General features: G+C 34.3%; 1 protein-coding gene across 1 annotated transcript in view; it reads left to right on the plus strand.

The window, feature by feature from the left end:
* The window catches only part of LOC144958592 (endoplasmic reticulum resident protein 44-like), a 33,492-nt gene that overhangs the window by 3,025 nt on the left and 13,133 nt on the right, over positions 1-17,334 (plus strand). Inside the window, exons 2-9 of the mRNA XM_078890674.1 lie at positions 2,004-2,082; positions 5,031-5,070; positions 5,611-5,680; positions 6,826-6,871; positions 7,145-7,329; positions 9,208-9,323; positions 9,731-9,788; positions 10,585-10,701. Of these exons, the coding sequence (XP_078746800.1) occupies positions 2,004-2,082; positions 5,031-5,070; positions 5,611-5,680; positions 6,826-6,871; positions 7,145-7,329; positions 9,208-9,323; positions 9,731-9,788; positions 10,585-10,701 (711 nt within the window). The remainder of the gene's footprint in view (positions 1-2,003; positions 2,083-5,030; positions 5,071-5,610; positions 5,681-6,825; positions 6,872-7,144; positions 7,330-9,207; positions 9,324-9,730; positions 9,789-10,584; positions 10,702-17,334) is intronic.

The raw sequence follows: 17,334 nt of genomic DNA on the forward strand, positions 1-17,334 counted from the left end.
AAACGCACCGTTTTTTATGCACCTCCGTTGGCGGTGATGGTAAATTAATGAAAATGTATACGACCATGAGGTTTAAATAGTTTTAGAATGTAGTTTAGCACGCTGCTTAGTGATTACCGATGTACGTTTTTACAATGAAGAATTATAACAATAATTTAAAAAATCAAAAGTAAAAAGAAACATGGCACACAAATACTATCTCAAATAAATAAATAATTTTAGTAAATTAAAATCGAAGTTTTTTAAGAACCTGATAAAAAGTTTTTGAAAAAAAAAGAAAAAGAAAAAAGTCAAACAAAAATAAAGTAAATTTATTAAAAAAATGTCTACAATGGGAATCGAACCCGGTACTTTCAAGGTTAGAGTCTGACAGCTTGTCCACTGCGCTACGGAGCCACCTGACTGTTCATCACATTTAATAATGTCTTTCTAAAACATTTTTTTACCTTCAATGCAACTTCTATTTTCTGGTTTCATATTTAGATTTTTTAGATTATTATTATTTTTTTGTAAATTTATTAACAAAAACATCCTACAGATGTCACAATATAACTTTCGCCATGTCCAAATACAGAAACACAATATCGCTGATGAATTTGGGTGGGATGCGCATGCGTGACGGAGGTGTATAAAAACGATCCGTTAAGATATACTGTCAACGGAGGTGCATAAAAATACGCATTTCTAATCAAGATAGAAACAAAATTCAAACTGTTTTGTAATCAGTGTTGCCAGCTCTTTTATATGACATTGGTTTAACGTGTGTGTGTTACATTTAGAATTTCTGTTAAAACTCCCTAACATAAGGAGGGTGATATAATTTAGAATTTCTCTCTCTCTCTCTCTCTCTCTCTCTCTCTCTCTCTCTCTCTCTCTCTCTCTCTCTCTCTCTCTCTCTCTCTCTCTCTCTCTCTCACTCTTTCTCTGGACTGCTTTTAGTGGTACTGGAGGTAAGGAAGGTGAACATACAAAATTTAACATTTTTCTCGCTACTCTCACCCAATTGTCATATGAACAAGTGGGCAACTGGGTGGGGTCTTTGTTCTCCCATGGTGGGCAGGGGGCAGGGTATCACTTGCTGTATGTTCTATCCTATATTTGTTTTCTTAGTTTCTTAATGTCTCTGTCTTGGAATGGGATTGCTTGGTTTTGTCCTGGCCCTTGCTAGAGTCCTTGGCTGAGATAGAAACAATCAAATCTATAGTGTTTGTTTTGGGAGGTGATGTTTATTTTTCTTGTAAATCATCTATTTTTGTTTTGAACATATCTGGTTAACATTTGAGTGTAATCCTCTATATTGGGATCCTGTGCTGGTGTCTAGTTGAGACTTTTAGATGATCTCATACAAAGTGCACAGGCAGTATGCTCTTGGAATCTACATCTGTTCCCTATAAAACCATTCCCCTTTGTCTTACTTTTAACTTGTGTGCTTTTAATTATAAATCTAGCATTTTTTTAAGATCCCATTTTCTTCCTTTTTGCTGGCACTGAAATGACCTAATTGTGTCGCAAGTGCTGTAAAACCCTTAAAAACAAACAAGCAACAAGTGGGCAAGTTGCTATTGGACAAGACATAGTCCATCAATACACATACTCATATTTTTGAAACTCTGTCATACGCCCACACAGACATAATTTCTCCTAATGTCAACCTCACTAAAAGTTAATTTTTTTTTCTGTCCAGAGGTTTTCTTATTCATTCTTATTGATTTCTTATAATAATATTCTCTAATTATCAAAGCAACTCGGGTGTTATTGAGGGTTTATTTATATTGCTGTCACTGTCTCTTTTTGTTCTGTTAATTTTAAAAAATAAAAGTGAGATGTGACATATTAGTTAGAAGTGTAATTGTCTGAAATGTTAAACGGATTAATACTGCACTTTTTTTAAATGGACCATCTACTACTACTAGTTTAAGGATGTTGTGATTGCTCTGTAATAAGTAATATACACACTGTGTCTTTCCATGATCTTGATCTTTTCTTCTTTTTTTTTTTTTCAGGTGTTATATTTAGGAGGTAGCTTGGTCCAAGCAGAGGGTTCCATCTCTTTGAATGATGGAAATGTTGATGCTGTTCTTAGTAAGTTGTCATATTTGATTCACTTTTGAAACAGTGTTTCAATTATTGTAATGTCATAAGGTTACATGAAGTCAGCGAGGATGGCTATCATTGATGAGAACTTAAAATTAATGCATATCAAAAGAATGAGTAAAATCAGACACACGCAACAAAAATCGCAAAAGTTTTGATAAATTATATTGCTGGTAAGTGTGGCAAAGGAAAAAACATTTAGCTTTCAAGTTGTACAGAGCAGTGTTGCAAGACTCGTTTTAAGATATTCTAAATTTTCCTCAACTACCTGCTGCCTTCGAGATCACCATTAGTTGCCTGTGGAGAGAAGTCATTTATATGATACTTTGTTTTATAAATCTTTGCACATTGGGTCCATGCTGAATATTAAAATCTTTTTAAAGATGCACACTACACTGAGAACCTTGAGATAGAGTGATATTAATCTCAAATAAGTAAAATCAAAGCTGCTTCATAAGTAGGGCACTCAATCAATTTAATTTCAATTTGCCTCTTCTCAATTCAATGTTGGGATTAAAACTAGTGTTTGTTATGTCAAAGTCATCCCATTAAACTTTTAAAACACTACTTATTCTCGAAATAATCAATTTATGGTTTATTTCTTTGTCCATTTGTTTATTTTAGTTAATACTTACATTGTATTGTAAAGTGCTTAATGTCTGTTTTGAAGGGGTAAAGGGCTATCGTACTTCTAAGTTTTATTTATCATTATTATTATTATTATTATTATTATTATTATTATTATTATTATTATTATTATTATTATTATTATTATTATTATTATTATTATTATTATTATTATTATTACTATTTTATTATTATTATTATTATTATTATTATTATTATTATTATTATATTATTATTATTATGTTATTATTATTATTATTATTATTATTATTATTATTATTATTAGTATTATTATTATTATATATATTATTATTATTATTATTATTATTATTACTATTATTGTAAGTATTGGTGGTATTACAATGTTGTATTTTTATGATTATTTATAGTATCATTTTATGCTTTGGTTTCATGTACCTTTTTTTCTCACTTTCATGTCTGTTGTCATCAAATTGTATGGATTATTGATTAAAATAAAAGTTATTTTTGTTTGTCTTATTTTGACTATGGAACTGATACTTATCAGAGCAGACCTGCCTACTTGAAATAGGAAAATGTAATAAGTAGTTTTCAGGGTAAATAACGTTGTAGACATTTTAACTACCCTTAAAAACCACCAGTTTGTCCTTATAATGCGTGGGGAAAAATATTAACTCTATGTGATAGCTCTGGCACCAGAACTTCGTTTTCAAGAAATGACATTTAATTAAAAAACCTTTATTATATCCAGCCCGGGATTTAGCCGTAGTACTACGGGAATTTTCGTGGTAGTGAGGAGGTCTGTTGTGATGGGTATCAATAATTTTTTATTTTTAAAAAATTTTTTTTAAATGAGAAAAACTGATTGGAAATGTAAAAGTGATGGTAATAGTGGTAGTGATAATGGTAATGGTGGTGGTGGTAACGGTGATGATTGGGGTGTAAGGATGATGGTAATATTATTATTGTTATTATTATTGATATTCTTGTTGTTGTTGTTTTTGTTGTTGTTGTTGTTGTTGTTGTTCTTCTTTTTCTTCTTCTTCTTCTTCTTCTTCTTCTTCTTCTTCTTCTTCTTCTTCTTCTTCTTCTTCTTCTTCTTCTTCTTACTATTATTATTATTATTATTATTATTATTATTATTATTATTATTATTATTACTAGTAAAAAGCCCGCAATTTCGCGGGGAAAGAACTATTTTCATTCGATACTGTACTCACCATCATTTAATGAGGGCAGATTGGTAAACAACGTTGTCTGTGTAATTTGGTATATCTTCGGTTGATTTTTCTGTGTGGCCCAATAATATATTTAATTATATTCCCTCAACTAACCCCAAGAAAAAATTAAACCTAGTACCTTTAATTAACCCCAATAGGAAAAACAAACACCCTAGCACTTTAATAATACCTATGACTAACCCTAATAGGAAAAAAAATCATCCGATCTCGAGCTAACCCTAATAGAAAAAATCATGACAAATTGAATAAATAAACGCCTGACAAAAGATCAAAGGTGAAAATACAAATTTAAAGAATACTGGGGATGTAGGAGCTTTCGGAATGTCTCCCCTTTACTTAATTTATGGAAAAACAAACACCCTAGCACCTTTAATAACACTTATGACTAACCTCTCGAGCTAACCCTAATCCTTTCTTAACTTATGACTAACCTCTCGAGCTAACCCTAATAGAAAAAAACAACTCTCGGACTGCAGGTTTGTTCTAGAGTTATTATTATTATTATTATTATTATTATTGAACGTATTGATGTTATTACGATTGTTGTATTTTTGTGTGGTGTATCAGTTTATTTTTTGGTTCCATTTACCTTTTTTTTTTCCACTTCATGTATGTTGGCATCAAATTGTTGATTTATTGGCGAAAGCCTAAGATTGAATAAACTTTGAAACTTTGAAACTTTTGATTATTATTATTATTATTATTATTATTATTATTATTATTATTATTATTATTATTATTATTATTATTATTATTATTATTATTACTATTGTTTTATTATTATTATTATTATTATTATTATTATTATTATTATTATTATTATTATTATTATTATTATTATTATTATTATTATTATTATTTTGATTAGATCTATAACACATTTCAGCTGTTTTTGTTGTCCTTATTTAAACATATATGTGGCTCAGCAGTACAGTGTCTCATCTTATCACAATAGTCAAGCTATGTTAAGCATGGCCAGTGGTCAAGTGAGTGACAGTGGAAATTACTGGTCCCAACATTCTTTCCTTGGATAAGACGTGTCCTAATCGACGCAATGACTAACTTTTTTTTTTTTTCATTATTTTCCAGATGGAAATGATATAGTTCTTGTCAACTTTTATGCAGACTGGTAAGGATTTTATTAGATTTTGTTGAATTATTTGGCATTGGATCTCTCTCTCTCTCTCTCTCTCTCTCTCTCTCTTTCTTTCTCTCTCTCTCTCTCTCTCTCTCTCTCTCTCTCTCTCTCTCTCTCTCTCTAAATAGATGAAATTTCCATCATTCGTTTCATTTTGTTGAAATTTGTTTTCTGCTCTTTACTCAAGAGAGAAATGATTTATTCAGTCATTACGCACAGTGTACTGCTGACAAGAGAGTGTTAATAGAGTTCTAAGTTTCTTGTTCAAGTAAAAAAAAAAAATTGTTCCTGAGACTTATTTAAAACAGAGAGGTAGGCTGTTTTGTTCATGTTTGGAGTTTATAATCCAGAGCTTCAATTCTAATTGTTAAAAAAAAAAAAGATGGAAGTGAAGAGATTGAATTATAATATAAGTACAAACAAAAGCTTCCCAAACATGTGTTTACACTTTAAAAAATAAAAAAGATTCTGTCAGCTTTTAAAAATATTTCTTTGTATAATCTATTATTTAAAAATATAATTTCTCTCCAGGTGCCGATTCAGTCAAATGTTAAAACCAACTTTTGATGATGCTGGAAAGAAAGTCTCGGAGAATCCTGTGGTAACTATTTTATTTTTTTTATCTTAAAAATGTATGTACCCTGTCACCTCAGTCTCATATTTTATGTATTTATTTATTTATATTTTCTTTTTAAAAAGGAGAAATTTTGATTCAGATTTTTGAGCCCCCACCCCACCACCAAAAAGAAATGTGTATGTTATGTCTTCCTCAACATTGTGTGTTCACACTTAAGTTATTATTTTATTATATATTTATTTATACTTGGACCTTTGTCACCATGATGCAAGCTTATATACTGCTTACTTGCTGTACAGTAGAGCCTCTACTTTTAGCACCTTTATGTCAATATTTGGAACATACGTTGTTCAATTTAGAATGACTGGCGAAAATAAGTTAAGGTAATACATTGTCTCTATTGTTCTTAGAAATAACTTAATAACTGTATTCTTATTGCAGTTTGTCACAGTCACTCATGTGTATCTTGAAGGTTTTATTTTTTTTTTTTATTGTGATAGGATGGGGGGGGGGGGGGCTGCAGTTTGACTTTCATGGAGCGTGATTTTGACATGGTATTTGGTAACAATATACTGGCCGTGTATACCTTACCTTGCTGATTTTTAAAACGAAGTCCCTCCCCAACCCTGGAACATAATTAATCTGACCACCTATGCACATCATTATCGGCTATGTGGTCTTATGGTATGACACTCGCTTTCGGATCGGAAGGACCTGGGTTAGAGCCTCGCTCGGCGCATAGTTGAGTCCTTGGAAAAGACTCTTTACTCACATTCTCTCACCGTACTCAGGTGTAAACTGAGAGCCCGGCCGTCAACAGCGTTGTCTCTGTCGGAAGAAATTGCAATATCACCTACCAAGCGTTATGTCTCATTCTACATGTTACTTTTTGCTGTTGGTCAGGGACCCTTTGTAAAGCGCTTTGAGAAAATTCGGTGGATATTGCGCTATATAAAAGCTCTATTTAAAAAAAAAAACAATTTTTTTTCTATCACTATCGATCAGGCATCACCATTAAGATACACGTCTGACCTAAAATGTGCCCACTTCAATGGGATGCGTTGTAGCACTTTAAACGAAGTGCTCGCATTTTATTTTGTTGTATCACCCTGTTTTCCAACCCACCAAAAAGTTTTTTTTATTAATTTGCCATTCTCTTTTTGTTTCAGATTGCCAGACGCGTTGTTTTTGCCAAAGTTGATTGCGATTCTGAAAGTAAGTAGCCTGTATTTGTTTTTATCTTTGAGTGTTATTATATTTGTCTTTTTAATTATATTTGTTTTGTTTCCTTTTAATTTATTCTTTTCAAATTTTTTACTAAATTGGGGGAATTCAGGGAGTGAGATGACTGAAGGGTTTCATATTCTAATTGCCCACTTTTTCTCAATATCTTACTCTTTTTGACAATCAATTTTACATTTTTTTTTCTCTTGTATCGAGGTTTTCAACCCTGGTTTTATAAATGATCTTGATTGATTTGATCTACAGCTAATATTGCTGGCCGCTTCCACATCAACAAGTATCCAACCCTGAAAGTATTCCGCAATGGTAGCATGATGAAGAAGGAGTACAGAGGGCAAAGATCGGTCGATGCCCTGTACCAATTTGCAGAAGAGCAAGCCAAGGATCCCATTCAAGAAATTGATAACCTTTCCAAGCTGGATGAATTGGATGTGAGTTTAGCAGACAAAAATAAAGGAGAAAAAAAAAAATTAATTGATTAAATCTTTACAGATAGTTTTCGATTTTACCCCAACCTGGCATAATACAGTGTGTTTGGCAAAAAAAAAAAAAAATTGTATGATTAGCAAATGAGTTGGCTTGTCAATAAATTGATGCAGTGGTACAAAGATATCAAATTGTAGGAAATTATCTTAAGTTTTGTTCTGTCAAGCAACCAGTCTATTTCAGTGACTGTTAACTGCGACCCTCAGATCAGAAAAGCCACTAAGCCTCTATATTTTTACTAACTGATCTGTTGTGAATTGTTGAAGTGAAATATCAATGGAAAATTAAGATCAAATAAATCTTTAGAGGATTGCATATCCTTTGGTATGTTTTACATGATTTTGTAATATGTCACTAAGTTACTGAGTTTTGTAATCCTCCAGTATTTTTTTAAAACATCTATATTATATATTTGTGTGGTTATGTGGTCTTGTGGTATGACACTCGCTTTCGGATTGGGAAGTCCTGGGTTTGAGTCTCACTCAGCGCATAGTTGAATCCTTGGAAAGGGCTCTTACTCACATTCTCTCATCGTACCCGTGTGTAAAATGAGTACCTGGCTGTTAACAGGTGTCGTGTCACGTCCAACATGTTAATTGTTGCTGTTGGCCAGAGACACCTTGTAAAGCACTTTGAGCATGTTTAGTGGATATTGCTATATATATAAAATCTCAACTTTATATCAAACATGTACAAAACAGGTCTAATATAGTTATGTTTTTTGGGTTTTTTTTTTTTTTTTAAAGATGGGTTATCCTGCAATATTAAAAAGTTTTGAATGTTCTTTTAAAAATAAAACCCCCCAAAAAGCATAACTATATTAGACCTGTTTTATTCAAAAATCTTTTGTTTCATACGATTATGAAATTTACAGAGAAATACTAACAATGTCCTCTAAATGAAACATGGCGTGAACATATGGGTTTTGAAATATTACGGGATAGCTCACCTTACCTTTCCTTAAAATTAAAACAATCTATATTAAATTTTTATTGGACCCCCTGTCATCGATTCATAGCCCACCTTACCTTTCCTTAAAATTAAAACAATCTATATTAAATTTTTATTGGACCCCCTGTCATCGATTCATAGCCCACCTTACCTTTCCTTAAAATTAAAACAATCTATATTAAATTTTTATTGGACCCCCTGTCATCGATTCATAGCCCACCTTACCTTTCCTTAAAATTAAAACAATCTATATTAAATTTTTATTGGACCCCCTGTCATCGATTCGATCCTGTAGTGATTGGGTAACTGGATTTGTTAGGTCTGGTGGACATTACTTTGTGACTAGCGTCCTATCCAAAGGGTAGCGAGCAATTACTTCTGTCATTTTAACAATGGCCTTTGGCTCTGAAGTTATATATATTATTTATTTATTTATTATTATTTTTTTTTTTTTGAAAGCTCATAATGTTTGTATTCTTTAAAAAAAAATATGTAGTTTCTTGCCTGTGGTGGATTTTCCAAGTGAGGACGATCATGTTAGTATCAGTGCTCTCCTTACATTACAACACATATCTTTCACCTTCCTCCTTCATAGCAGACCTTCTGTGACAAATAAGGGAGTAGCAGGCATTGGGGTAAGATTATAATCTGAAAAGGTGTGTGTGGAACGGCTCCAGACAAAGCAGAAAGAAGAATACAAGAAAAATACCATCCCAAAAATTCTTCTATTTTTCTTTCTGTTTTGTCAGCTACTATTTCATGAGCTTTTTTTTTTTTTTTTTTTTTTTTTTTTATGATGTTCTACTTTTGAATTAATTTCCATTATTTCTTCTAATGCTGTCACACTTCATATATGTATTTTTCTTGACCAGACCAAAAAACTTCACATCATCGCCTTCTTAGAAAGCAAGGATTCTGAGAATTACAAAGTTTTATACAGGATTGCCAATACTCTGCATGAAGAGTGTTCTTTCCATGCAGCTTTTGCGTAAGTAGTTGATAATACAAAATACTCATGACTTGCTTGTCTCTTATAGGCTGTTGAATGAGATTTGTTCATTGTCTTCGCTAGATGATTTCAAGTGTCGATTGAAGACATTTTTATTCAGACAGACTTTCTTTTAATTGTGTGTATAGATTAGCATGGTTTCATGTACTGTGGTAGGGCTGAATCTTTGTTATGCACTTTACACATATTACACCCACTAGTCTCCTTTGTGAATGAGCACCTGGCTATAGGCAGCGATGGATGTTGTAAGAGTGATTGTACAAAAAAGACTGGCACTGTATGGAATGGAAATATTGTTCCTTTGAGTGTGATAAATTGATGCGTTATAGAAATGTTTATATTTGATTTTTTAAATTTATATTTAAGAGTTGTTATTGTTTCCTCAGGGATGTATCTAAAGGTGAAAGACTTGCTGGAGATCGTGTCAGTTTTAGGCCTGCAAATGTAAGTAAAAATACGATTTCTCTTATTTAAATACTCTTTGAGCTTCAAAATATGATTGAAAAAGTCAGAGTTTGTAAGGGAAAAAGAAAATAGAAGTGGAAGATTTGGAAGTTATTGTCTTCGCCTTGATGTTTTCCTTAGTATCGAGACAGATGGCTGTCACTGGAATTACAGAATTTTCTAGAACAAAACCTCATTATTCCAGTGGATATTTTTAGGATAGTTGCATGTGTTCAAAATTTGTTTTTTTTTTTAAAAATTATAAATTAAAACAAAAATTTTAAGATGAATTTGATCTTTGGAGCTATAAGGCCCATGGAAGGCTAAGTTTATCCCAGTTTATATAGCGTTAAACAGACAATAGCAATTGCTAGTTTGTCACAAAGCACATTTCACCAGATCTAACAGACCCAGCTAACCAATCACTGCTGGGTAAGCAGAGGGGTTAGAAGAAAAAAAATCTCGACTTCACCAGAGCCTTTGGTTACTTTGTGTGTGAAATGATTGCTATATCAACTGAGCTATTGGAACCCCCTACACATGAAGTAAGACCAATGTGATGTAAATCATTTAATGATTTTGAGATTTGTTGACCAAGATATTTGTCTGGAAACATGGTGCACATCTCATAGTCTCAATTTCTTTTAAAGTTGAGTTAGATTGTCTTGAAGGTTAATTTTGATAGTTCCATAAGGCATACACTTTTTAATATCAATTCTTTTTTTCGTTATATATTAATGCAGCCTTAAAAACAATAAATAATCTGATACATTTTCCTCCCCTTTGATTGGTCTAGACCAAGAACGAAGACGTATTGTACACTGGGGACCTCAAGTCTTTTGACGATCTGCTACCTTGGGCTTTGGACAAGTGCATCCCTCTCGTCAGGGAGATCACGTTTGAAAATGCTGAGGTGAGTGGATTGTTTGGACTCTTCTTTGATAATGGTATTGAACAATATATAGTATGTCCCCACATCTCAAAATAGTATTGTGTTGCAGAGCTGCTAACTGTATACAAAAAAGGCATATTTTTATGTTTTTAGAATCAAATCACACTGTTATGATTTTTTGTTCCACATTACACCTTTTTGTCGTCATCAAGGTCTTGTGGGTGATTTTAAAAAAAATTTCTTCGTGTGGAAGCTCGTCTCATTGAAAAGCTGCATTTTCATCGTTCATATACAGCATAAAATGGCCGAGTGGTTAAGGCATTGCACTGTGATCCGGGAGGTCCTGGGTTTGGGCAAGTTTATTAATCCCCAATTTGCTCACTTAGTGAACATGGATAATTCCTGTTGAAATCAGACATCCCGTTTGATGGATTCGTGGATTATATACATTCCTTCATGGAATGCCTAGGCTACGGTACCTTATGATCCCATGGTGGAAGGTTGTAATTATTTTTTTTTTTTTTTACTTCCAGCTTATCTTGTTTTCTGAAGTCTAAACCAGAAGCTTTATATTTAGGCAGAAGTAGACTTTACCAAATTTATTGTGGAGAGGGATCTTTCAGTATTGGTTGAAGATGATTGTGGTGATATAGGTCTATTAATAATGCCTTTGTTTTGAACAATTGCGCCTTTTCCTGCACAATTACACCTTTTTTCAGTCTCTCAGTATCTTCCCCCCCTCCCCCCCCCCACCTCTCTCTCTCTCTCTCTCTCTCTCTCTCTTCTCTCTCTCTCTCTCTCTCTCTTCTCTCTCTCTCTCTCTCTCTCTTCTCTCTCTCTTCTCTTCTCTCTCTCTCTCTCTTCTCTCTCTTCTTCTCTCTTCTCTCTCTCTTCTCTCTCTCTCTCCCTCTCTCTCTCTCTCTCTCTCTCGTTGTCTGTGTGTGTATGTGTTTGCCAACCTTCTATCTTTATAATTATGTTTATAGATATCACTTGATAAATAACAGTAAATTAGGCTGATCGATTTGTTATAATTTTTTATAGGCTTAATTTAAATTCGCTCTTTTGATGGAATATATTTTGCGATTGATTAAAGATTGTTATTTAAAAACTTCGTAACCACAAGCTTCAAGTAATGCACACACAAGCCGGGTTTGTAATATAAAAACAAATAAACCTCCCTATGGCCAAAAGTTTATCATAATATCTTGATAAAGTGGTTGTTATTATAGGGCTCTAAAATGTTTAATTGGAAATGACAATTCGTTCAATTATATTTACTAAAAGTCAGTTTTTATCTAATTACCAGAATTGATGTGTTTTAGTTAATATATTGCGTAATAAGTAACAATGAATTGCTGTGTTATTTTTGCATTAGAGTTGGGCTTGACAGACAGGCCGATAGATTTTCCTCCTTTTGGACAAATTGTCATTATCATCACTGATTCTGGTTCAAAATACTGAAGAGAAAAAAAATGAATTTTACTGATAGCTGTTGGTTGGCAAGTCTGATATGTGGACTTGTTTTGATGTCTTGGTAGATATCTGAAAAAGGCGTGAATGAAAATAGTGCCAGACAAAGCAGATGGAATATAGCAAGAAAAAATCAGCCAGTCTTGAATTGGGATTGAACCTCAGTCCTTTTGGTTATTGCTGAGGTTCAACTGCTGGTCAAGGTTGGCTGGTTTGCTCATTTCTTTTTCTTTCTGTTTTGTCTGGCACTGTTTTTCATACACACCTTTTAAAGATTTTAAACTTTCTGGCACTGTTTTTCATACACACCTTTTAAAGATTTTAAACTTTCTGGCACTGTTTTTCATACACACCTTTTAAAGATTTTAAACTTTCTGGCACTGTTTTTCATACACACCTTTTAAAGATTTTAAACTTTCTGGCACTGTTTTTCATACACACCTTTAAAGATTTTAAACTTTCTGGCACTGTTTTTCATACACACCTTTTAAAGATTTTAAACTTTCTGGCACTGTTTTTCATACACACCTTTTAAAGATTTTAAACTTTCTGGCACTGTTTTTCATACACACTTTTATAGATTTTAAACTTTCTGGCACTGTTTTTCATACACACCTTTTAAAGATTTTAAACTTTCTGGCACTGTTTTTCATACACACCTTTTAAAGATTTTAAACTTTCTGGCACTGTTTTTCATACACACCTTTTAAATATTTTAAACTTTCTGGCACTGTTTTTCATACACACCTTTTAAAGATTTTAAACTTTCTGGCACTGTTTTTCATACACACCTTTTAAAGATTTTAAACTTTCTGGCACTGTTTTTCATACACACCTTTTAAAGATTTTAAACTTTCTGGCACTGTTTTTCATACACACCTTTTAAAGATTTTAAACTTTCTGGCACTGTTTTTCATACACACCTTTTAAAGATTTTAAACTTTCTGGCACTGTTTTTCATACACACCTTTTAAAGATTTTAAACTTTCTGGCACTGTTTTTCATACACACCTTTTAAAGATTTTAAACTTTCTGGCACTGTTTTTCATACACACCTTTTAAATATTTTAAACTTTCTGGCACTGTTTTTCATACACACCTTTTAAAGATTTTAAACTTTCTGGCACTGTTTTTCATACACACCTTTTAAAGATTTTAAACTTTCTGGCACTGTTTTTCATACACACCTTTTAAAGATTTTAAACTTTCTGGCACTGTTTTTCATACACACCTTTTAAAGATTTTAAACTTTCTGGCACTGTTTTTCATACACACCTTTTAAAGATTTTAAACTTTCTGGCACTGTTTTTCATACACACCTTTTAAAGATTTTAAACTTTCTGGCACTGTTTTTCATACACACCTTTTAAAGATTTTAAACTTTCTGGCACTGTTTTTCATACACACCTTTTAAAGATTTTAAACTCTCTGGCACTGTTTTTCATACACACCTTTTAAAGATTTTAAACTTTCTGGCACTGTTTTTCATACACACCTTTTAAAGATTTTAAACTTTCTGGCACTGTTTTTCATACACACCTTTTAAAGATTTTAAACTTTCTGGCACTGTTTTTCATACACACCTTTTAAAGATTTTAAACTTTCTGGCACTGTTTTTCATACACACCTTTAACGATTTTAAACTTACCCCAGTGCCTTCTTTCTAATTTTGATACTCTGAAATCATGGTACAGATTTGGGAGAAGAGTCGAAATCAGTGTTGTAGTAAAGATAATCTGTTGGAATTAATTACCTGTTGTATTAATGGCACTCTAGTGGTGGATGTCATTATCGTTGGCGATACAAGGGACATAAATATCTTTATTGCCCATTGCTGACTGTGTTACCAATTTGTTGTTGAATACAGCCCATCACCACTTGATTAATGATATATTATAACTTCATTTAATGGTGATTAAATAGGTGGGGCTGGGTGAATATTCATTACGACCAGCATGCAGGGTCAATTTTTGTGATGTCATCTGGGAAAATCAATACCACAATCACGCAAGCTGTGACACACACACACACACACACACACACACACACACGCACACACACACACACACTCACTCTCTCTCTCTCTCTCTCTCTCTCTCTCTCTCTGTCTCTCCTCTCTCTCTCTCTTTCTCTCTCTGTCTCTCCTCTCTCTCTCTCTCTCTCTTTCTCTCTCTCTCTCTCTCTCTCTCTCAATCACAGTCACACTGACATAAACACACACACACACACACACACACACACACATTCAGAGGCACAAGTGATTTGTTTACTAATGATTCATTTTCTAGTCTGTAATTATACATCAGTATGGTAGATTATTGATTTTTGTTTTTGTTTTGTTTTTGCCAATTAATTTATGAATACTTATATGTAAACCCTCTTTACGTGTATTTTATAGTTTGTGTGCATTTTCTGAAAGTCAATCCCCCCCTATAAATTTTAATTAAAATCCTAACTTTGTTCCAGTTGGGTGGGGTTCTTGTCCTCCCACCCTCAGTGGACAGGGAGGTATTTGCTGTGTCTTTTATCCTCCTGTATCTGTTTTCCAATTGCTTTGTTTCGGAATGAGATTACTCCTTTGTCTCGGAATGAGATTACTTAGTTTTGTCCTGACCCTGACCCGAGTCCTTGGCTGGGAGGGAACAGTCGAATGTATAGTTATAGTTTTGGGAGATGATTTTTTTTTCCTTGTAAATCATCTCTGTTATGTACTATCATTTTTTTTAGTAATAACCTGTGATCTGTAAACATTTGAGTGTATTCCTCTTAGTGGGATATTGTACTGGTGTATGGGTGAGGCTTTTAGGTGATGCTCTTGGATTTTACATCTGTTCCCTATTTAAACAATTTCCCCTTTGTCTTACTTTTTCCTCAAATCCTTTTAATTGTATATCTAGAATGTTTTTTACTATCCAGTTTTCTTCCTTTTTACATGCGCTGATATGACCTAAATGTGTTGCAAGCGCCGTAAAACCCTTAAAAACAAAAAATAACTTCATTTCAGGTATTATATTTTAGGAGGTGACTTTTAAAATCTGCTAAGAAAAAGTTGATGTTTCAAAACACCCAGGACAGTTCAGGGCTGAGAATCTTCCGCCTAAAGGCGAATTTCCGCCTAAATGGTGGTTTATCTCTGCCCATCACCATCACTATTCCGCCTTTTAAAAAGACTCACCACAACCACTACATCAACATTCCTATCACCACTACTTTTACAACCACCACCTGTACTACAACAACCATCACATCATCATTCCTATCACCATTACTACTACAACCACCACCACATCATCCCTACCACCACCACCACTACAGCTACAACCACTACTACTACAACTACCATCACATCATCATCCCTACAACCCATCTACAAGAAAGGTGATAGAAGCAGGGCTCAAAACTACCGTCCAATTTCATTAACTTGCATTTGCTGCAAACTGTTGGAGCATATAGTGAGATCCTCAATAATTGAATATCTCGAAACTAACAGTATTTTTTGTGATGAAAAGCATGGATTTAGGAAGCACCACTCATGTCAAACTCATCTTCTAGCATTAACACATGATCTGTCAGCTGCTATTGATAAAGGTGGTCAAATTGATCTAGTACTGCTGGACTTTGCCAAGGCCTTCGACAAGGTTCCTCACCATCGGTTAATCCAGAAATTGTATGACGTTGGTATCAGGAACAAAACCTTACAATGGATTGCAACTTTTCTGGACAATCACACCCAACAAGTTCTTGTCTACGGCGAGACTTCCACTATCGGGATGGTGACATCGGGCGTACTGCAGGGCTGAGTCCTTGGGCCCGTGCTATTTTTAGTGTACATAAATGATCTTCCACGAGGTATAAGGTCAAAAGTGCGCCTCTTTGCTGACGACACAGCATTATACGAGGGCTCTTTCAGAAATAACCGAAAAATGCCCATTGCTCAGCAACCAGTGGAGATTTTTAAATTCTGTAAACGACATGATATTCCTTATTTCGTTACGGATATTCCCAGAATTTATGAAGTGCATCATTTTGGATAATGAATTTCTAGACGATTTTAAAGATGGCGGCCCACCTTGAAACTTGGTCAAAGGAGGAAATCAGAGCTGCCATACGTTTTTTGAACGCCAAAAGTCTGAATCCTACCGAAATTCATAAAGAACTTCAGAGTGTATAAGGTGAGCATGTTATAAGCCGTACACAAGTCTATCACTGGTGTAATTTGTTTGAAGCCGGCCATTCCGACTTGACAGACAGGGAAGGGAGAGGGCGTTCGATAACTGCGACGTCAGAAGACAATGTGAAGCGAGTTGATGAGCTTATTCGTCAAGACAGGAGGTTGAAACTTCATGAAATCGCAAGCAGTCTTGAAATTTCGGAAACTTCTGCCCATAGAATTGTATTTGATGAACTTGGCTACAGAAAAGTCAGCGCAAGATGGGTTCCTAAGCAATTGACAGACAATCATAAAGAACAAAGATTGGACATCTGCAGGGAACTTTAGAGAAGAAGCAAGAGCTCACGCAGGGTTCACGGGCATACTGCCAACACCGGCGGAGACTTTCTAGGGTACGATGTGACTTTTCTTGACAGCATAGTCACCAGTGATGAGAAATTCGCGAAGAAATTCAAAGTCATGCGGTCAGCAAAGAAAATAATGGGAACTGTTTTCTGGGACAGTCGTGGTGTTATTCTGTTCGAAACCTTACAACCTGGAGAAACAATCAATGCTGCAAGGTACTGCCAAACTCTTGACAAGCTTAGGGAGGCCATTCGCAGAAAGCGCCCAGGGCTGTTGACCAACGGGGTCATTTTGCAACACAACAACGCTACAACCCACACAGCACGAGTGACGCAAGGTTGGCTAGAGAAATATGGATGGGAGATTTTGCCACACCCACCACACAGTCCAGACCTCGCACCATCTGATTATCACCTCTTTGGGCCACTGAAACGTGAGCTGGCAGGAAAGCGCTTTGATGTCGATGAAGAGCTTGTTGACCATGTGCGGAAATGACTACAAAACCTTGACGGAAATTTCTTCCGAGAGGGTATCTATTCCATGGTGCGGCGTTGGCAGAAGTGGGTCGACTGACTTGGCTGTTACGTAGAGAAATGAAGGACGAGTCAAGGTATGAACACGTGCAAGAATTTTGTTGATAGCATAAAAAACGCGGATTTTACAGG

Source organism: Berghia stephanieae, chromosome 13 (assembly GCF_034508935.2).
Source record: "Berghia stephanieae isolate SIO BIC M18660-M18661 chromosome 13, UCSD_Bste_1.3, whole genome shotgun sequence".
In the NCBI taxonomy this organism is placed as follows: domain Eukaryota; kingdom Metazoa; phylum Mollusca; class Gastropoda; order Nudibranchia; family Aeolidiidae; genus Berghia; species Berghia stephanieae.